At 35.3% G+C, this 22553-nt stretch overlaps 1 protein-coding gene across 5 annotated transcripts; it reads left to right on the top strand.

The window, feature by feature from the left end:
• Positions 1-1667: 1667 nt before the first annotated feature.
• Positions 1668-22313, top strand: LOC113739764 (DNA-directed RNA polymerase III subunit 2). Of its 5 annotated transcripts, none has more exons than XM_027267091.2 (38): positions 1668-1851; positions 1949-2030; positions 2520-2644; positions 2773-2865; positions 4185-4257; positions 4340-4430; positions 4536-4588; positions 4669-4733; positions 5654-5759; positions 6198-6308; positions 6879-6938; positions 8214-8246; positions 8329-8379; positions 8478-8576; positions 9720-9779; positions 9864-9956; positions 11229-11330; positions 11874-11984; positions 12077-12193; positions 13326-13442; positions 13760-13840; positions 13945-14049; positions 14122-14202; positions 14298-14429; positions 14516-14560; positions 14957-15034; positions 15100-15239; positions 15344-15434; positions 15895-16019; positions 16124-16259; positions 16351-16481; positions 16869-16994; positions 17070-17125; positions 18005-18075; positions 19660-19744; positions 19826-19929; positions 21396-21524; positions 21811-22313. In XM_027267091.2, the coding sequence occupies exons 1-38, from the start codon at positions 1814-1816 to the stop codon at positions 21859-21861; spliced, it is 3447 nt and encodes a 1148-aa protein (XP_027122892.2). In that variant the 5' UTR covers positions 1668-1813; the 3' UTR covers positions 21862-22313. The 5 variants fall into 5 exon arrangements, 4 of the variants coding, with proteins under 4 accessions (XP_027122892.2, XP_071903547.1, XP_071903549.1 ...); XM_072047447.1 differs by having other exon boundaries at positions 1693-1851; positions 2781-2865; XM_072047446.1 differs by lacking the exon at positions 8329-8379.
• Positions 22314-22553: the final 240 nt, after the last annotated feature.

Here is a 22553-nt window from a genome sequence, read left to right on the forward strand (position 1 = left end):
CATGTTCAGAAAATTGTTTTCATGGTTCATATGCTCGAACACATTGCAAAGCGCCTGGCAAGGACTCTTTTAACTTAAAGCTATGAATAGATTTTACTTGTCAGGAAAGAATCGAAGAAAAGATGCAGAAGTAGGATAAATTGATAGAGAGGTCTAATGGGATGAAGAAGATAGGCAGACATAGAAAACTTTCGTGGATGTCAGCCTTTTTCTAAATATATAAATATCGGCATAGAACAAGAATTGAGGACAGATACACGAGAAAGGAAGAACATAGTGGGAATAACAAGAATTGGGATGTTTGTATATGGTTAGGTGTCACGAACGTGTGGAAAAATCAAAGACATATATAAAGAAGGGAGAAAATTGTAGGAATAGCAACCGTCCAAAAGTTAAATACGATGCCTATTGTTGATGATTTTGAGGCAGAAAACATATGTGATGGGATGTTTTCTGTCGTGAAAAACCCTTATTTCCTCATAGGCTTTTCTTTGAGGAATTTGCTTAGGGGCATGGGCTGGGTGCATGCATCCCTGTCGATGCTGCATTCTCTCTCTCTCTTTGCGGTAGGAAAAAATTTGGGGGGTTCACCTCTAGTCATCGTCATAGATTCACACGTAGTCTTGTTTGGAAGCCAAGTTTTTTACGAAGTTTATCTGTTACAAGTTTTTTAAAAACTTTATTTAGTTCCAGCAATCTCAAAAAACTTTTCAAAATTTTTAAACTAATGTACTTCAAAATATTCAAAAAAATACACTCTACACTTTAAAATTTTTTTAAAAAACTTCTACAGCAACGTACAATAAAATTATAGACAAACACTAAAAAAACTCACATTTCAAACGGTTAGATCGCTCACAAACACATTTCTGATATCGACAGCGAAATTTAAATACATGTGATCTTTTGTGAAGAAGTGGCTCGTGTTTATCAACTGAACCAACTTGTGTTGACGCATTTTTTCCTCTTTTAAGTGAAGTGACCTTGGGAGGAGGTAGGAACAAGTTAAAAGGTATCGTCTAGTGGCCTAATAGTTTGTTGGTTTGGCGTACACGAAAAGGGAGCAAGCGTAGTCATTCTTAGGTAGGGGTCACCGAGTGATTGCAGATTATTTTGTTGTTAGTCTTAATCAATGGGGACTCGGACTCACATCGGTCTCGCCATCGCTATTGCTTCTTAAGAAAAACGCACAATATGTAAACTCCAGATAAAAAGTAGCAAATTTTGAAAAACTACGCTCAATTGATAGAGACATTTAATTGACTGATGAAAAGTTTGTTAGTTCCAAACCCTCATCCTAACCTTTTGTCCTCCTAAGGTTAAAGTCTGAAATGAGCAGAAGGAGCAAAAAAGAATGCGTGCAAGACCTTAAAACATGGGAAGTTTGGGCCAGCTAGCATAGCACAAGGCCCAAGTCTCAAAAGAGACAAAGAACATCAAATCATGTCGAAAAGGTTTGAGCGCTTAATTTGGGCTATATCTATAAAATGTTGACTCGTTTGTGGAAAAAAAAAGCTGAATTTGGGCTATAAAGAAAAGAAGAATAGAGGAAAGCGTTGATGAAACAAAAGCGAGAGCCCAAAATGGCATATTTAACCGACACAGCACGAAACCATTTCAGGCCCAAATTAACTAATCATAAACATTAATTCATAATCTCTAAAGTATTGGTACTAATCTATTTACAAAATTAAGCAGAGGAGGAAAGCAAACTGAGGTTTTAGGAGGGTTTATATAACTGTCTATGAACAAGCTGCTTTCATTCAATTCTTTTTGGCAATACTGAGAAAAAGAAAAAAAGGGCTCAATCAAGATGGTAGCAAACGAGGACCTCCATAATCAACCTCAATGGTACTTAATGCATTTTTTTTCCTTAAATATATTGAAGTTATAAACATGTTTATGTTTTGATTTTGATGTTAATGGTGGTATCGTTTATGCAATTCAGGTCAGGAATCGATAAACAGTTTCTTGCTGCCCCTGTAAAGTCTGCTGTGGACAAATTCCAGCTACTTCCCGAGTTTTTGAAGGTACTTGTTGCTTTATTTTTAAAGGGCTTTTGATTTTCTGTTGCTGAAGTTTTGCTCTTTGACTCCTTTCGCTTTCCCTTTATTTTTATTGCAACTGTTGAAAAGACAGGCAAAAAATAAAAAGAATACCAATTTATGTGTTTAAATTCCTGGTTTGTCGTTTTTTATTGGTAAAAATTTCAATTTTGCACTCCAAATGCCAAGGCCGTGTCGATGCAATTTGAATTTGGTAAAAGTTTCAAAACGAAAGAAAAGGGTATTTTGTTACATTGGAATGTAAATCTTTACTAAATAAAAGGAGAATTTTGAAGGAGAAACACTATTTTAACATGTTTTACCTGAAAAACTGACATTTATTTTTGTAAAAACGTGAATGGAAGTTTTAAGAACATTTTTGTTTGAGTCAGGTGGCAATTTTAGGTAAGTTGTTTCTTTCTAATTATAATGCAAAATGGTACTATAGTTGTGGTAAATTTCTTGGCATTGTAGGTGAGAGGGTTGGTGAAGCAGCATTTGGATTCCTTCAATTACTTTGTTAGGACGGAGATAAAAAAGATTGTGCATGCAAACAATGAAATCAGATCATCGAAAAAGGATGAAAATGTTTACCTAAGGTGAAAATGGTGTCCAATTCTCACTTTTTATTATAAAGTTAAAAGTTTTATCAGTTTTTCTTTGATTGAAGTTTAAAGAGTTATTGTGTTTCTTTGTCTCTGTCTTCCATTTGTTCTGATTGTGAAAGATACAAAGATGTGCGCATTGGCGAGCCCTCAATGATAATTGATGGTGTAACAGAAAAGCTCAGTCCACACAAGTGTCGCCTCTCTGATACTACGTAAGTATCTGAAACTTGAAGACATACATTTAGCTTTTGTTCAGTGAGACAAGGTTTCGAAACAACAGACTTATGGAGCTTTAAATTAGCTTCTGACTATCATAAAGCTTATAGAAGAGGAGAAAGTTCATTCTATCACCTTATCTTGTTTTAATTCTAAATTATAGCTCAAAAGTACTTTTGCTATGTAGATTTACAGAGATTGCATCTACATCTAACTTGCACTAGTTTAATGATGCCCTAAGGAGTTTGCTTTAGGATGTATTGATGAATGGGAAGAACAATCCAAGTATATTGCTGTTGTTGTGAGTTTTTGGAATAGAGTGAAAGTTTCGTTATGTTTTATGTTTTATTTTTTAGAAAAGTATCCAATGGAATTTGTTGTCATGTTATTTCACATTGCTATGAATAAACTAACATTAATGGCAGATTATTTGACTTCTGTCAGTACTGCTCTGTTGGATCCAGAGCTTTTAGAGGAACTCATTTGATGGGACATTAGTCAAGTTGACTTCAGGAGGAGTCCTAAGTGGCTTGGCTGAACCTATTTAGACATGCTCTGTGGTTCAAGTTCAGGGTTCAACGCAAGTGGAATGAAATTGACATGTGTTTGACAGTTTCTTTCGAACCTCTTTGCTATTTTAATTTAAGACAATATCCATTATTTCTCTTTTTGATTAAGCAATGAGTTTTGATTTCCAAAATTAGAAGTAGCTTCAGAGACTGATATGCAGCACATAAATATACTTGATATATCTTGTAGTGGTTCTCTTTTATCTGGGGCCACGTGGTGTGAGATTCCTTTTGATGCACGGAGGGGAAGATGAAAAACATGATCAATGTAATACTTCATTACTACAGTTGGGTGACTATGGATCTGCACTGAGGCTGACCAGTGTGAGAAAGGTTCTTAAGCAGGGGGAGACATGTTCTCAAGTAGGATGAGTGTGGCATTGGTACCAATTTGCATTTACTTGGGGATCTTTTGCTTGCCCATTTGACTCCTCAGCCTCTTGCCTTTTGTTCTTTGGGTGAAATTTTGTAGTTACAGTTACAGTGTGTGTTATTCTGCAGCATATACTGAATTTCATGAATCAAGTGGTTCTTAATTTATGTATCAAAACATGTGGGATATATGATCATGATGATCTCCAATTAGGGTTTCCTTTCAGATAGATACTCAGCTGAAAGTTTGAACTTGTTCCTCCAATTCTTTTTGTTATTATACTCAAATTTCTGGCTTCTGAGGGTAGTCGCATCGTAATTTTAACATTTTCCTTCAATTGATTTCTTTCTCTTATGGTTGCTATAAACTTCAGTTATGCAGCTCCAATATTGGTAACAATAGAATATACTACTGGGAGTGGTCAAAATACTTCCGTACAAACGAAGGTACTTTTTTGACGTCTGAGATTTCTGACAATGACAGTAAGGCACATCTTTTTGTACGTAAAATTAATTTTTTTATTTGCAGAAAGATGTTGTTATTGGAAGGATGCCTATCATGCTGAGAAGTTGTTGCTGTGTTTTGTATGGAAAGGATGAAGAAGAACTGGCAAGGCTTGGTAAGTTTTCTCTTTTCCAAGAAAGATGTAGCTCTTTGTCTGAACAAACTTGGCATGTTAGTGGACAATGACTGCACAATTACTGGCTTCCCGGATTCATTGTAGGTGAGTGCCCACTTGATCCAGGAGGCTATTTTGTTATCAAAGGAACAGAGAAGGTGATATTCTTCTGCCTTGGTAGTTTATTTTCAGTGAGTATATCGTCAGTTGTGGTGCTAAATCTGATGAACTGTACCAGGTGATTTTAATTCAAGAACAGCTTTCAAAGAACAGGATAATTATTGATGCGGATAAGAAGGGCTGGTGAGTATTTTACAATTCTCAAGTTGTTGTTTACTGTTCATTTTTGGTTTAATCCTCCCTTTGTGTGTTCTCATTTAAACCCTTTTGTTCTTGTGTTTTTCTTTTATCAATAATTGTTGATTTCTTGCTTCAAAGTTTTGATTGGGTTTTGTGAATGCTAAGTCTCATTTGCTTGGTTGAAATCATTGTATAATTTGTGTCTGGCTTGTGATCCTGGGGCATATAGGCTTCTGTATGCCTTGATTAGTATGAACTTTTTTGCTTACTAATGTTTATACAGTTTTACTTAAATTCTTTGCTTACAAACTCCACCTTTTAGTGAAAAGAGACTCATTTATGTTTGAGGTGCTTGAGAACTTCAGGGAACTTTTGAAATTTTTTATGCTTAGTGTTTTCAATTTTAGTATATCTTCTCATGTTTCAAATGATAGAACCTGCAACTTAGATAGCTTAGTTAAACTGTCAGACCATGCAGATCTCATTCACTTTCTTTACTTGAATCATTTTATTTGCAGTGTATTATCTTTGTTTATTCTCTTGACCAAACAAACCTGAAATTTTTAGGAATAATTCACTTGTCAAAAGTCACACTTTTAGCATTTGTGTATATGGATTAGTGTGCTTTAAAATAACGAATTCAATCCTATGTTTATCATTCGTCTCTTACTATTCTAACGAATTTATTGTTGATTTCAGAGCAAAGAGTAACATTATAAACATTGGACTTTAATTTTGAGTTTAATGCATTGAATCAGCAATATGTTCATTCACTTAAAATCTGGAATCACCAAGAAAAATAGCTGTATATATTTCTATTAATCTTTCATAAGTTGAATAATTCTTATTTTACGTTTTTTAAAAAATTTGTATTCTGTTTTAACCTTTGCATGTATCTGTTTGGCCGATTATTTCTTCTGCAGTGTGCAAGCATCTGTTACTAGCAGTACTGCAGCTACAAAAAGTAAAACAGTCATCAAAATGGAGAAGGAGAAGATATATCTATACCTTAATCAGTTTAAAAGCAAGGTTATTCTTCCACCTTACTATTAGAGTATGTTTAGGTTAGAGAATCACTCAACAACAAAGAAAAAACGAAACATATGGTGTGGAAAAGGGCTGTGGTGGAAAAGAATGTAAACAATTACTAATTTTTTTTCTGGAATCAAGGTTATTTGATGTCTATATGCAAATGATTGATTGAAATGGTCTTCTTTTTTGTTCTGTCCAATTTTGGCAAGGATAGGAAATTATGCTCCATTAACTAAGCTATCCTACTGTCTCTCTCTCCATGTTCTTCCATTTGCTTTTCACCTCTCACAAGACTGACCTAAACATTAAGAGCTGCGTGCTCCTATTCCTACTAAATTTCTTTCATTCCAATTATAACCACCCAAATATCTCTAAATTTTTATAGTATATTCTGCTTATTACCGTTTGCGTTGTCTTTCAAACTTCCTTTTGCAGGTTCCTATAATGGTGGTTATGAAGGCCATGGGCATGGAGAGTGATCAGGAGGTTGTCCAAATGATTGGAAGAGATCCACGTTATAGTGCATTGCTGTTGCCTTCCATTGAGGTAGAACAGTACATGATATTTATTGTTTTAATTGATGTCCATTATAAATATACCTCCTGCAGTTCTATTTTCCTTCCACCTCTGTGCTATAGATATTTTATTCTCTCCCTTTTTGGGCATATTTTAGTTCTTAGTTTCCAGTGTGGGATATTCCCAAGTCGACTTCACTTTCATTCTAAATAATTTGAGCTTTTTTGGCCTGTATACTATGTCCTTTTGAGAGGGCATGGTGTATGGAAATCTGTTAGTCTATTTAACCTTGTGAAACTTATTCTAGTTGCAAGATAGACTCAATGTTGTAACATCAACCCTGTACTTTTGCAGAATTAATGAGATAAAATAGTTTAATTAGTTTTCTTTTCATGTGTTATTTCCTCAAGAGTTAGACAGACAACCAAGAAATGCTTTAAGGTCAAGAGTGTTATGATGACAAACTTTCTATGTCTTGTGTTTCAACTATCATCATCTTCTATGAATATTTAGATTCTCAATGGATGTTTCTTTAATTATTTTTTTAGTCTTCATACTTTAGAAATTCTCAATTGTGTTCTAATGCATTATTCGTTTCAGGAATGTGCAAAAGCAAATGTATATACACAACACCATGCCCTGGAATACCTTGAGAAGCAGGTTTGCTTTCTTGGTGGATTTCTGGAGATTTGCCATCAATATTTTCATCTCTTGTTGGATGCCAAATTACTTTTACATTAAAAAAAATTCTGTTTTCCAGTTTTCCGAATGCATTGCTTCAAAATTTCCATTAAGATGGAATAAGAAAATTGGGGAGATTAAAATGAGTACTTGATTTTAAACGCAAAGCAGATGTGGGTTGTTTTCTCCTTGGAGTGGAGTTTATTTGTTGTGGCAAAGGGTTTAAAGATCTCCTGAGCTGATCTCTCTTCATGAGAAATAGAAGTGCAGGAGGAATTGGGAACCATTCTTTGGATGTCATTTCTGGTTATGTTTTGACTGTGAGGGGAAGAAATTTTTTTTATATCAAACAGAAATCTTTAGAACCCTTGTTACTCAGGATGCAGAATTTATATAGCAAACTTTTTTTTTTCTGGTTCGTTGCACTGCAGTAATAAATTATGAAATGGTGCTTTATGGTATAACTTTTTTTTTGAGTGGGTTTTTATCTCTGGTGCCATTGATAGAGCATTTTGCTAAGCCCTTCCAGGGAGAAGAAATGGCAAAGTTGGTAGGAGAAAAAGCAACAAGCCACTTGCTCAACTAGTTTATGAGACCAGATTTATTTTTTTCTGGTTCATTGCACTCCAGTAATAAATTATGAAATGGAGCTTTATGTTATAACTTATTTTTGAGTGGGTTTTTATCTCTGGTGCCATTGATAGAGCATTTGGGGAGAAGAAACAGCAAAGTTGGTAGGAGAAAAAGCAGCTAGCCACTTGCTCGTCTAGTTTATGAGACCAGATTTAGGTGTGAAACTAGGTTCCTTGGAACATAACAATTGAATTCTACAGATTTAGGTGTGAAACTAGGCTCCTTGGAACATACAATTGAATTCTTAGTGTGACGTTAATATAGGTTGCTAGTAGTGGTTCATTTATGCTAGGACCCTTTCTTCTTTTAGTTTAGCCCAAAAATATTAGGCTAAACTAGTTTCAATCTCAGAAACCCTTTTATTGTGAGGCAGCATCTGTTATTCATTGGTAAAAGTGGTACCCCCATGAAAAAGATGCCCAAATTTATAATTGCAGTTAAATATATGCTGTTTTATCCTAAAATATATTTCACCAATACAAATATGTTATCCAATCTAAATTGCTGTGTCAATTTTCTTCCCTTCAGTCTCGGTAAAATAGTTCTAGTATTTTTCTTAATTGACATAATCTTCTTTTACTATGCTTTTTGTTTTTACATAGTTCTTTTCACATATTGCAGGTTAAACAATTGCCATATGCTTATGCTCCAGTTGTAAGTGTATTTAGTTTTGCTTTGCCTCGTAGATTTCTTGAATCTAGTTTTCCCTTCATTAAAATCTTTTTCATATTGGTAGGAAAAAAGAGCTCTCAGTATCCTTCGAGACATATTTATTGCCAACATTCCTGTAAGAAATGTTCCAAAATTGTGAATTTGAATACAAGGTTCTAGGTGTTTGTTTCAGATCTTTTTTCTGTTTCTCTGTTTCACTGTCTCTTTCTTTAGGTGCGTCAATATAATTTTCGTTCAAAATGCATCTATGTTGCTGTAATGTTGAGACGCATGATGGAAGCAATATTGAATAAAGATGCAATGGATGATAAGGTACTATATCTACTAACTGGTTGTCTTTTCCCTGTAACTTGTGAAGGTTTATGACTATCAGCCTATTTTACTTGATTAATCAACTAAAGTAACAATGATGATAGTCCGCAGCTGCAAATCAGAAACTTTTTGCACCACGTGAAGGGCAAAAACATGTATTTGATGTGCTTATTTATTAGCTTCACTTAAAAATTTGTGATAATAGATGAATGGCAGAAACATGCATTTGATATGCTTATCTAATAACTACACTAAAAGTATGTGATCATTTACAACTTAGCTCTGGGTCTTCTCTCTAGATAAAAAATGTACATCAGTAAATGATGCAAAGCATGGTGAAACTTATGGAGAAGTCTCTCGAACTTCAATTTGAGAAATAGCTTTTCACCAAATGAATTATATGGTTGGAAGTCTCCAAATTCCTATTTATGATGCAAACATTTTCTCTATGACAAAACCTGTTATTCACTCTGGGAAAGATATTTCTGATTCTTCAAAGGCTCTAGTTCCCTTCAACATACTCGAACTTGCAAGGAATGTGGTGACTGACCCATCTTACAATTCTGTTATTAGTCTTGCTCTATAATCCCATTTTTTTATAGTAGGATATCCGAGAGAGAGCTTTTTAGTTTGGTCTACTAATCTTGGTACTTGATCCTTGCATACTTGCCTTGATGTTTGACATATCAGGTTTGTAGAACACGTCACTGATTCCTGTCTTGAACCCTTTCTCCCCAGGGTTAGCTCCAATTTTCTTATGTTGTATTGGTGCTACTGACAAAAGAACGATTATGAAGGTCCTTACTGTGAACGCTGATTCATCATTTTATAATGATGCTTAAGCACTCTTTCAGTTTTCCTCTGAAAACAAATATTTGCTCTAAGGCTAGCATGGAGCAAGTTACCCTACAAAATTTCTGCTATTTTTATTTAGTTGGATATGAAGTGCTAATGGTTCTATACCAGAACTATGCTGTTTAAAATAGAAAGTTTGATGTAAAAATTAGGTCTTTAATGCTTATGTTGTATGTACCACTGGTGGATCTCCCTTCTATATTTTATTTAAATGCTAAAAGCTCTGATGCAATGAGATAAACTTATACTTAAACCTGGTGTTAATGCTTTGAAATGTAATTGTTGTAGGATTATGTGGGGAACAAACGATTGGAGCTGTCTGGGCAATTGCTGTCTTTGCTTTTTGAGGTAAATTATTTTGAATCCTGTATATATCATAATATACATCCTTTGTATGGTGGTACTATGTCTCATTCAGCACATGCATTGCAGGACTTGTTCAAGACGATGAATGATGAAGTGAGGAAGACTATAGATGCTATCCTATCAAAGACAAGCCGTTCTAGCCGCTTTGACATGTCTCAGGTATATTTTCCTAAACATTCCTGCTGAGTTTACATTTCTGAGAAAAGGATGTTATTATTAAGGTTTACTGTGTGCCTGATGGTCAGGCTCCTTGTTCTTTACCCGTCTTTTAACTTTGAGAAAGTGATTTCCAAAGTGGTAAAAGAAATGTGACAAATCAAAGTGCAGAGTTTTGTCTACAGATGCAAGTGATTTATTGCTGATTGAGGGGACTTTCATCCCAAATTCTCATGTGGCTGATACAGCCAAATTAAGCTATGCTTTAATCTGTTCTAAGTTAACTGGGTTTGTTCGACTTTTTTCTCTCAAAGCCAAGCTGTTCTAGCCATGTTGACATGTTTCAGGTCTATTTTCCTAAACATCCTTGCCGACTTTAAATTTCTGAGAAAGGATGTTATATTGTTAACGTTTCCTTTGTGCCTGATGCTCAGGTTGCTTGTTTTAAACCCTTCCTTTAACTTTGAGAAAATGATTTCCAAAGCGGTAAAAGAAATGTGACAAATCAAAGTGCATAGCATTGTCTACAGATGCAAGTGATGTATTGCAGAGTGAGGGAACTTTTTCCCCGAATTTTCATAGGGCTGATACAGCCAAATTAAGCTATGTTTTCATCTGCTGGGACTCAACTGGGTTGTCTGACTCTTTTCTCTCAATTTGGCCTTTGAAAATCAGTATTTTGATTCATGGATTCACCAATGTGCTTGATCTGTTAGCCATGCTCATTTTTCTTTTAAGTGTGCAAAAGAGATATAAAAAACAGGTAAGTTCTGTATTTGCCTTCTGTGATGATGATTGGCAGGCAGTCATTGTTAAACTATTATATGTCTTACAATTGCTGGCTCACATAGGATTGATTCTTTTTCAAAATGACCTAGCGAATGCTTTTTTTTTTTCTCCAAAATTTACGACAAAATGAGATTTCTTTGGATGAGAATCGCATTGCTGATTGGTTTGGCTCTGGGCGTTGATCAAAACTACTTTTACATCTTTAGTGTTGTGTTGTTTACTTCCTTTTATACTTTACAATTTAAGTACTATATTTCTTATCAAACGTATCATGTACTGTTTGAAGTTAATATTCATCTCCATGAGGATCCTAATTATGTCATACCTTAAGAAATAAAAAAAAAAGAAGAAGAAATTGGCTTAATAAAATGATGCTGACAATAATTTGTTTGAATTTCATAACTCTTTTTTTTGCATTTACGCATGCACTTAACAAGTGAGAACCATCTGGTGACTTACTTTCTGCTTGTCTTATTCTGCTTGCAGTACATAGTGAAAGATAGCATTACTGTTGGTCTAGAAAGGACCCTTTCTACTGGCAACTGGGATGTCAAGCGATTTAGGATGCACCGAAAAGGCATGACACAGGTATTTATTTTCTTATCAACCCATAGGGGATCATATGAGCGTTGTCCCTGGGAGTCTTGCTATTGCTGTTCACATCAAACTCTGTACCGCTTTATCTATGTTTCCTGAGAGTTTGACATCATTAAAAAGGGACAATATCTCTCAACTGTGCCAGAAGATTTAAAATTCATAACTAACTGAACAGCTGATATTAGTTTCAGATGCAGGAGGATTTTTGCTAACGAATATGTCTGTTAGCTTTGAATAACTAAGTATTTTACATAATGTAAACTTCACAGCTAATGTATACAGCAAACAGTTTGTCTTACATTTTGCCATCCGCACTCATGCATATGTGTAACTGCAAAACTTGCATTATCCACAATCTGGTCCACAAAATTTGAAGAATCAGAAGACATTTTTTTCGAAAACTCTTGTGCTTGTAGAAATAATTGACAGACACATTCATCTGACTTGTAATTTTTGAAAGTTCAGCTACCCTTTTGAGAGATTCTTCCAAGAAGAAATATTAAGTATAATGGAGTTGACTCCTTTTCACAACAGGTTGTGGCTAGACTTTCCTATATTGGATCACTGGGTCACATGACAAAGATCTCTCCACAGTTTGAGAAGTCCAGGAAAGTTAGTGGACCTAGAGCCTTGCAACCTAGCCAGGTGAGTCTGATGTTCATCCAATACTATGTCACTTAGGTACAATCATGTATTGCATAAATTCTTTCTTAGCTGTTGTTGAAACTATACTGCAGTGGGGAATGCTTTGCCCCTGTGACACTCCAGAAGGTGAAGCTTGTGGATTGGTGAAAAATTTGGCCTTGATGACTCATGTTACAACTGATGAAGAGGAAGGCCCAATTAGTTCTCTGGTACAGTTTCTTTTTCTTCAAACCATGACCATCTTGAATGAAAGCATCTTCTCAGAAGATACAACTGCATGTGCATATAACTGAAATGCATATGCATACAATTGGACTTCTTGAACTTGGTCTTTTGGTATTTCACCTTGAGGTAGCATGATATGATTGCTTGGCACGTACCTACATGGTTGCTACAGTGAAAGTACTAACTATTCTACTTGATCTTGAACCTTAGAAGTACTTGTAATGGAGTATGATGCTGTATGCGGTGCAAAATCTCTATCACTAGTTATGCTCATATCTCTTGCATTTGCTTGTAGGCATATTTGGAAATGAAATTCCACATCTTTGTGATCAACATTGTAAAATTGCATATGGTTTTTCAAAAATTCATGGCAACTGCTGCTAGTTATTTGTCTTTTGACTAGCATTAGCATACTACTCTTAGCTACTAATCATATTCTGCTGTCATATCATTAAATTTTCCTTTGCTGCTCCTGGTGGTTCCAAATAAGCATTTTCTTTATCTGGTTTCAGATAAATTGTGAGCCTTAGACCAGCTAATTATTGGATCATTCAGTTGTTTTTTTAGTTTCTAAGCATCAATAGACCAATCAAGAATAGATGAGTCCTTGAGTAATTGGGAAGAAAAAAACATTTCTACAGCTGCAACTTTTTCATTCAAATATAAAAGTGCAGATATCATGTGGTATCATCAACTTTCTGGAGTGTGACTTTTTAGCCTCTAATCTTCTGCTTGGCTATTTATGCATGGCCATGCAGATTTAACATAATTTATTCATAACTTTATTATGTTTTTAAATTTAGGAAAGTGATTTTTCAAAGCTGAAGCTTCATTTTTAGTCAAATTGAAACTAGATTGTGTTTAAGAACTTAATGCTGTAGTGCTAGTGGAAGTAAGTGCAGTGTTTGATTGGATTTTAACTTGGATATGATGTCAGAAAAGGGAAAGCAAGGTTACAAGGTGTGGTGATGGTGACATTTACTAGTTATCGGTCTTGTAAATAGCTATATAATATTGTGGATCCTTTTTGATCTTATTATAATGTCAATTAAGTATGCGTGCCTTCATCTGTTTATCATAATTTATGTTAAAGGTTTGGCATTCTTTGTGGATCAGTGCTACTCTTTGGGGGTTGAAGACCTAGAACTACTATCCGGAGAAGAGCTTCACATGCCGAACTCATTTTTGATCATATTGAATGGTCTTATTCTTGGAAAGCACAGGAAGCCACAGGTAGATTAATACAATATTCTCGATAAACTGTACATACTAAAAGAGATGCTCTTTATGCATATCATTTGAACTACTGGCACTGGTTAAAGTTTTTTGAATCTAACAGTGATAGCTTATGATAGTGCTCCAGTCAAGTAATGAAGCTTTATATCTCAAAATAAAGACAGGATGGACATGTACTAAGTTGTCAATATTCTGTCAATTGAGTTGATTGGATTGTAGGGAATTGTTGCTGTTCAATTTATATATGGATACTAATTCATGCTTATATAGGTCTCTCCTAACTGTTTTACCTTGTTTGGTGAATCTAAATTTAGCGTTTTGCAAGTGCAATGAGAAAATTACGGAGGGCTGGTAAAATTGGTGAGTTCGTGAGCATTTTTGTGAATGAAAAACAGGTATTCTTTGACGCTATGCTTTGCTTTACCTTTGTTTCTGCTCTGACTATGGTTAAAGTGATTTTACATAGATGAGTAAACCTTAAGAAAGAATTCTCTTGCAGCATTGTGTTTATATTGCTTCAGATGGAGGCCGTGTTTGTCGTCCACTTGTTATTGCTGACAAAGGTGTATCTCGAATTAAGGAACACCATATGAAGGAGTTGAAGGTAACTCTTTTAACTAGCATGTATTTTCTAGCAACATTGTCTATCACCTTACCAAAATTTGATTGCTTGTAGGATGGAGTCCGCACCTTTGACAGTTTTCTAAGGGAGGGCTTGATAGAGTACCTTGATGTTAATGAGGAGAACAATGCTCTGGTTTGTAATTCCATTCTAATATTGATGCAGTTTTCATGAAGACCACTTATTTTAATACAGTCATACTTACTGCTGCAAGATTATGCATTAAACAGATTGCTTTGTATGAAGGAGAGGCTACACCAGAAACAACACATATTGAAATAGAGCCTTTTACCATCCTTGGTGTTTGCGCAGGTTTAATTCCCTATCCACATCATAATCAGTCCCCTAGAAATACCTATCAGGTAGACTCATTTTTCTGTATCATTGTGAATATTTGTATATCAGAGGACTATAAAAGAAATTACAGATTTTCTTATAATGTTTGTAGTGTGCTATGGGAAAACAAGCAATGGGCAATATTGCTTACAACCAGGCAAGTAGATATTGACTTCACGTGTATTCAAATGAGGAGTTGTCCAAAAGTGTGCAATTAATGTTGGAGACTTCAATTTTTAACTCTAATTTTCTTTTTCTTCATTATCTGTTTGGATTTTCATTGTTTGACACTAGGGAGCTATAGTTTGGATATGTTGGTTTCAGTTGATATTCTTGTCATGGCTCTCTATACCTGATGTTGTCCTTGAAATATGGACAAACAGATGAAGTAGCTGCACTTTTTTCTGTTGGCATTTCTGAGAAAATAATCCCTCTATATTCTTATAATTAAGTAGTTAAATTTGTTTCTAAGGTCCTTAATCCACAATGTGTTGAGTTAATACTGCTGAGTGTGATTATGTTTACTCCTACTAACCCGGTACTATTTTTGTAGTTACGTCGAATGGATACGTTAATCTACCTTTTGGTATATCCTCAACGACCATTGCTGACAACCAGAACAATTGAACTGGTGCGTATGCATTACTCACATGTGTTGTGTAATCCATGCCATGGAACTAACAATTTGAGTTTCAGGTTGGATATGATAAGCTAGGAGCTGGGCAGAATGCAACGGTAGCAGTGATGAGTTATAGCGGTTATGACATAGAAGATGCAATAGTTATGAACAAATCATCCCTAGATCGTGGTTTTGGTCGTTGCATTGTGATGAAAAAGTATATATCATAAAATACTTTTTTCAATACTTTTGCAAGTCGAATATGTAAAAATTTTTGTTGAGCTTCTAGAATGATTTTCATTTTCTTTTTCTTGAAAACAGAATGTCAGCTATAGTTCAGAAGTACGAGAATGGCACATCTGATAGAATAATCAGACCTCAACGTGAGCGGTATGATCCAGAAAAGTTGCAGGTGTGATATTAGTGCAAGATTAAGGTTAACTAAGACTAGTTGAGTTTGGAAATTATGTATTTGGAAATCCTTGCTTTAGAAGATATTCTTGATCAAACTGAACTGCTGTTACATCATATTGCCTTTGAAACTTGGCATTTGAAGCAGCCTACAGGAATTTTAATGGTATAACGACAATATTTGGTCTGGAGGACCGCCTGATGTTGCCATATTCTTCAATTTTTTTCCTGGCCGAGGTTCTCGTCTTAAAATGGCAATTGAGAAAGAATAAAACAAGAACTATTCTGACTATTGTCTGTTCACATTTTTTAACCATTGGTTGTTTCTGAATAGAGATAAATGGGCTTTAATGTTAAGACCTCATACCTTAATTTTGGCCTAAGATTCTTTTTCCTGCAGCTATAGTTTTACTTATTGAATTCAACATTAAATCGATGCTGAAATGTTATGTTGCATGCAGATTTTGGATGATGATGGACTAGCTGCTCCAGGAGAAATAGTTAGACCCGATTATATCTATATCAATAAACAGTCCCCCGTAGTTACAAGAGGGCCTATCACATCACCAATGGGGCTACCAGATAGGTTTATGACTCAAAATCTTATTGACTAATATTTTTGTCTTTTATGGTCTGGATTACATGGATTGGATTACATGGATAAAGTTTGTTTTACTTGTACTATATCAGTGCGTACAAGCCAAGCATACAGACGTATAAAGGTCCTGAAGGCGAGACACCTGTTTTGGATAGAGTGTCTCTGTGCTCTGATAAGAACAATAATTTATGCATTAAATTTATGGTTCGACATACTCGTAGGCCTGAGGTATGAGACTTAAAGCTGAAGAACACACTTGTGATTAAGAATTAAGTTCTGTCTTTTGATTTGAGTAGTTATAAGCTTGTCCTTCAACCAGGTTGGTGACAAGTTTAGTAGCAGACATGGGCAAAAAGGTGTTTGTGGGACCATTGTCCAACAGGAAGATTTTCCATTTTCTGAACGTGGCATATGTCCTGATCTTATTATGAATCCTCATGGATTTCCAAGGTAGCCCAATCACTTTTTTTGTTCATTTGGTTCTTGTAGTCACTCTTGAATTTATTAGTTCCATTTAGTAGAGTGAGAAATGAATGTTCAAAAGACTGAAGTGCTCTGGAACTGTGATATGAAAGTCAATTGTATAGTATGTGCACCATTGGTACTCTTTCAGCTATTTTGTCAGTAAGATAGGAAAGAAGATATTTATTTTATCTGTTTTATGAGTTCATGGACTGCATATACATAATTTGTATCTATCTGAGAGTTATTTCTGCTTACTTTGTTTTGGTCTGTTTTGAGATCTTGAAATATATGATGTGAGTTTTCTATGTCTGAATTTTACAAGCACAATCTGTTATTTCCTAGTTGATGGTTAATGTCTGATGTTTGCACCAGCCGTATGACAGTTGGTAAGATGATAGAGCTTCTGGGGAGTAAAGCTGGAGTTTCATGTGGTAGGTTTCATTACGGCAGTGCATTCGGAGAACCTAGTGGTCATGCAGACAAAGTTGAAGCGATAAGGTGCTCTATAGCTCCTATACCAGTGTCTTACATATCCTGATTTTTGGTTTTTGACATATGCTTGTCTTTGAACAGTGAAACCCTTGTGAAACATGGCTTTAGCTACAATGGCAAAGACTTCATTTATTCAGGTCTGTTATTTTATGGTCAGTTATGTGATTAGTATTTTTTTGAAGAGTACTAGTGGAAACAGATTTGGTGAAGCATGAGATAAACATTAGATATTCATCAGACAGTCCTAAATGAGCTGGATTGCCATTGTCTCAAGTTTATCAATATAATTATTATGACATAATGGGTGAGCAACTGCATTGGTGTTGGAAATTTGTCATTTGTTGTTTCTATCAAAATGCTTCATTCAAGATCCCAAGTTTAGTTGTAATCGGCATTTGGATAGATTACTTTGAAGTAGTTATAAGTAGTTTGGTACACTACTAAAGTGTAGTATTTACACATAAATTCTTTTCAACTGCACAAACATTGTCAGTGCACCAATTATCGGTGGAAATAATTTGTTTTGTTGCACAACACATAGATGGCAAAAAAGTTTCCTTTATTAGATGACTATTGGTGCATCATTTTTGATGGAACATGATGACAAATTCTAGTAACAAAGAACATTTCTGGGATCTAAGGGAGTTTTGGAGAGTAGGAACAATTTGAAATGTTCTTGATTCCATCCATTCAATAGAATATTTCTAACAAGGATTTTGTAGGATCACAAGTTCTTCTCTGAATTGAAAGTATTAGAAGGTAGATTGATGGGACAGTTAAATGATCTTGTTATGCAATTTGAATGAGAGAGTGGGCGATATGTCAAAAAAGTACATATTATCCTCGAAGCAGCCAAAATACATATTTGCCTCAATTAAAAACAGAGGATGTGATATTCGTCTTTTCTTGATGATTTCATGAGTCAGCATATGAAAATTGACATTTGTCTGTTGTGTTGTGTATTGATATTGTTCTGTTAAGTAGCCTGGTCATACATACAATTTCTCCTTTTCCAGGTATAACTGGCATGCCCTTACAGGCTTATATTTTTATGGGCCCAATATATTACCAGAAGCTGAAACACATGGTGAGAGTTTGATTCTTGTATGGTTTTTGTTCATTGGAGCTAATATTGGACAAAACTTATGCCTTGTGAAAAGTTACTACTTAATGTCTCTATTAGATCTAGTTTCTTCTATAAATTCAATATAACTGCCAAGAAATGGTTTGATCATGTGAAGTACCTTTTACCACAACATAAGACTATTTGTTCAGTGGAAAATACAATATATAGCTGCAAGGTTGAAGTTTGAACTCCATTTTATATTTTATGCAGCAGTGGCATGTGATATTGTGAGTTTTTTCTTTTTTATTGCTTTTGCATTCATTTCTTGATTATGGCATGTAAGTAATTGATTAAAATAATTGGATGCAAGAGCATGTGAGATGACACTCCATGAGATCCACTGGTTTTGTAGTTTGATTATTTTAATAAGCAAATAGGTTGGCGCCTTACAGCTGTTGTCATCTGAATGGTTGGATTTTGGTAAAAGTTGAGTAAACCCCATGCAGTTTTATAAGCATATATTACACAACACGATAAATTTCATAGTAACTTATGATACTCCATTATACTGCATTCTCCTTTCTTTGCTCTGATTTCTACTATTGTTTTGGGAGGGGTAGTGTAACAGAAAAGCTTCTTTTCTGGACAATTCACTTCCAATAACCAAAGAGATTCTTTTCTGAACAATTCTCTTCCGGTACTATATATTTAGAAAGAGGGAGACATGAGTCTTCTTCTTGTTTATATCTCCCTCATTTGCCCCTTAGGTGCAACTTCTTGCATAATTGCGTGTTCATCTCTCACTCTGTCTTTATGTGTGTCTGTGAGTCTCTCTCTATCCTAATGGACTTGGCTTGCCCAAAACATCAATGGCGTCATCCTGTTTTGGTTTTGAGCAAACTTTGAAACCCCTCTGCAATCCAAGCCTTAAAGCACCTTCTCAAACACAGGTCATAACCAGTGGCACCTTTTCTCTCCGTCTTGGAGCTCATTGTGCTGATTAGGATATCCCACTTAATACCTGAACCACAATTTAGGCATCTATTGCCATCACCAGAATATAATCTGTTCTCTCTTTCATGATGCCAACTCCATGACTGCCATAGCCTTGTTATCACCTTATGATCAGGACACCAACATTTTATCAATTTTACCACTGCTACTATCACTATATTCAGTCAGTACTATCAAGTTTTGTCTGCCAACCTGCAGAGCCTTCTCAGAAGCATCATCCGCCACACCTGCACCCTTTTTATGTCCACACTACTCAAGTTGACAGGATTCTTATGTTATTAAAAATGGGTTAACATGCTCGATAGGCTATGAGCTCTAGTATCATAAGTGTCTCTTCACAGGAACATCCACAAATTTGAGCAATGACTCTTCATGCTTTGTCAGCAGACATAAATATATGTTGACCTAAAGCATAAACTTCTTTTTTTTAAGCATGAAGTTGTCTCCTATTATATTAAGCCAGTAGCTATACACTGTATAGACAGCCATGTATATAGCCATTTTTTTGTTTAAACAGCATGTTGTACTCCCTTTCTGAATGATTAGAGAATTCTCTTCTTAAAGATACACACATTGTGTTTTGCCTACCAGGTTTTAGATAAAATGCATGCTCGAGGGAGTGGTCCCCGTGTGATGATTACAAGGCAACCAACAGAAGGAAGAAGTAGAAATGGAGGTCTAAATTTTGCTTGTCTTAATTGTTTTGCAGTTATTTTGCTGTTTGAAAATGTGTATTCTGATTCTTAAAACTTTTCAGGGCTCCGCGTGGGAGAAATGGAACGGGATTGTTTGATTGCTTATGGTGCTAGTATGTTAATATATGAGCGCTTAATGATTTCCAGTGATCCTTTTGAGGTTCAGGTGTGTCATAGACTCATAATTTAAAGATTTTTTTTCCTTGCTTTAATTGATTCTTCTATGGAAGTTGTTGGTTTCATTATCACTGGAGTCATCTTGCGTTATTATGTCAGAGCTGTTTTTTTTTTTTTTTTGTGGGTGATTTGATGGTTGTCTTCTTACTTTCCCACTGTCTTTTGTTTGTGATGGTCTTCATCACTATTAGTGTTTTCATCTCTAATAATTCCAAAAGATTGTCTGAGACTTAGTAAGTGGAAGTTATTTTTATATTTTAAGTCCTAATATTATCCAACATCATTCAATGTCATGTTAGTCAGTTTTTAATGTAAGTATTGGGCATGCAACAAAACTATCTCAGAACTACAGGTTTCTTTGTTTGGGACATTAGTATCAGGCAAATTGAGATAATGTTCGGCTCCAAGTGCCCTCAACTTGTAGAGAATGCAGGACCTGAATTTATTCACTTCAATTTTGGAGAGTTAGACATGCAATTCCCTAAAGATTGACAGCCTCTGAATATCATATACTTCAAGAGAAGCAATATCTGTGCTGATGCACTTGCAGGAAACTTCTTGTATTCTTAAGGAGGTCTTACATTGGCTCATTAATTTTATCTGCTTATTTTTTAGTTTTCTTGTGGTTGATCTTATGAGTACGTGTCATCCAAGGTATCTTACTGGTTAAATGGGACTTCAAGGTCCCTGAAAAATTACAATTTGGAGACATTCTTGCTGTTCTTTCTGGGAAAGGGTTCTCCTACCTGTTGAATAATGTACATAAGAGACTGAATATGTGGTGAGCGCTCTATTTTTCAAAAATCCTTATTTGGTGCTGAAATGGTCAAATTTGCATTTGCTGAAGCCAATTGGAGAGTGCCACATAAGCAGTGTACATTAGGAAAATGCTGAATTTGCCCGATATGGCATTCAATAAATATCTTCCCTCGAAATGCTGAATTTGACCAGTTCGGCACTTAAGATCCCTATTCTTAGTCTATGAGCTTTACTTTTAGCAGAAGCTGTAGTTCTAAGCCTAGGAGTCATGGAAAGCAGGAGATTCTTCTTTCTTCTTTTCCTTTTTCATTTGTAAAGTGTTCAGCATCTTTTCAATTCACTTTTGGAAGTATAAATGAAGCTAAGCTTGCAGGTGATCGTTTTCATTATAGGAGGCTGTTTGTCATAAGTTCCTTGCATTTTATAAGATGCCATGCACGATTTGTGTCGCTGTGACATTTATGGGTCATATGGTCCAAATGTTGTTGTGTTCTTGTTACATGGAAGTTTGTTTGCCAACTTAGTTGCTGAAGTAAATTGAATTTGTTCTCGCTTCTAACTTCTGTTGGTTCCAGTCAGAACAATCAACAAAAATAATAGCTAAAATATTGGCTGTAGTGAAATTCATAATGGTTGTGTTAAACTTTAATCAATTTATTTAGTATATCAAGTAACTTTAAGTTGTCATTGTCACAGGTCTGCCGAAAATGTGGTTTACTGGGATATTATAATTATAAGCTGAAGACTGGCATTTGTTCGACATGCAAGAACGGAGATAACATATCTACTATGAAACTGCCATATGCATGCAAGCTCTTAATCCAGGTAAAATTGTGGACATTGATTAGGTATTGATGAGAAACTGGCAATTTTGTTCAATATCTACTAGCACTCGGTGTGCTATTATTGAAGTTCATTAAAGCTCTTTTTACTGGTCTACAACGGAAGCAATATCTCAGTTTTCATCTGAGTCAGTAATATTAGCGGTGGAGGTTTGAGTTCCTTAAACAGACTGTCAAAACTTGGAGTTCTCATTTATCAGTGTGTTTGTTTTTGTTGCTTCCGTTCACGAATCACTGACTTGCACTTCGAATTTTTGTTGGTCTTCCAGGAACTTCAGTCCATGAATATTGTTCCTCGCCTAAAACTCACCGAGGCATAGATAGATTCCGTCTTCTTCAGCCACCAGCAAACTCCGAAGTGCATCAAGTTAAAACTGGAAGCCTGCTGATTACAGAGTTCCATGTTCCTGCTTGTTGCAATATACATATGTGCAACTGACTGAGGCATAGATTAATTCTTCTTCTTTTTCGACCAGAATACTTCAAACGAAGGGTCAAATTGCACTGAAAGATTGCTGGTTAGTTTTAGAGTTGTACGTTCTCTCCTGCTTGTTTGGAATAGCTGGGGAAGAAAATCTTCAAGGAAGGTCAAGCCATTTGCAGCTGAGGGTGCAAGAGACAAAAAAATATCTGCTGCTGATCGAGAAGGAATAGCCCACAGATTTAAGAAAATATTACTCTACTACAAATGCGTGTAAAGCCTAAGGGTCTAATTTGGATATTGTAATCCCTTCTGCTATTATAAAATTTTGTGTACAAAATGGTTGATTTCTTTCTGTTCTTAATGTTTGTTTTAACGGGCGTAAATTTCTTCAGCTAATAGTTATTCTTCAGTGTTCTAAGCTGGCATCAAAATAAGTTCTCATAATTATCAGTTATCACCATCACATCATGACGGTAAAGGATAAAATGACACGCGATGTATCTCTCAAGCCATCTGCTGTTTGTAGCTTTCTTTTAATCACGAACCAAAAATGAAAGTCCTTTTCGTGGATGAGTAACAGAAACAACA

This window comes from Coffea arabica, chromosome 4e (genome assembly GCF_036785885.1).
Source record: "Coffea arabica cultivar ET-39 chromosome 4e, Coffea Arabica ET-39 HiFi, whole genome shotgun sequence".
NCBI lineage: Eukaryota > Viridiplantae > Streptophyta > Magnoliopsida > Gentianales > Rubiaceae > Coffea > Coffea arabica.

Coding starts and splice junctions, on each gene's coding strand:
- LOC113739764 (XM_027267091.2), top strand. CDS start 1,814: ATGGTAGCAAACGAGGACCTCCATAATCAACCTCAATG. Junction 2,645..2,772: donor GATGAAAATGTTTACCTAAG/GTGAAAATGGTG, acceptor TGATTGTGAAAG/ATACAAAGATGTGCGCATTG. Junction 17,126..18,004: donor CAAAGACTTCATTTATTCAG/GTCTGTTATTTT, acceptor CTCCTTTTCCAG/GTATAACTGGCATGCCCTTA.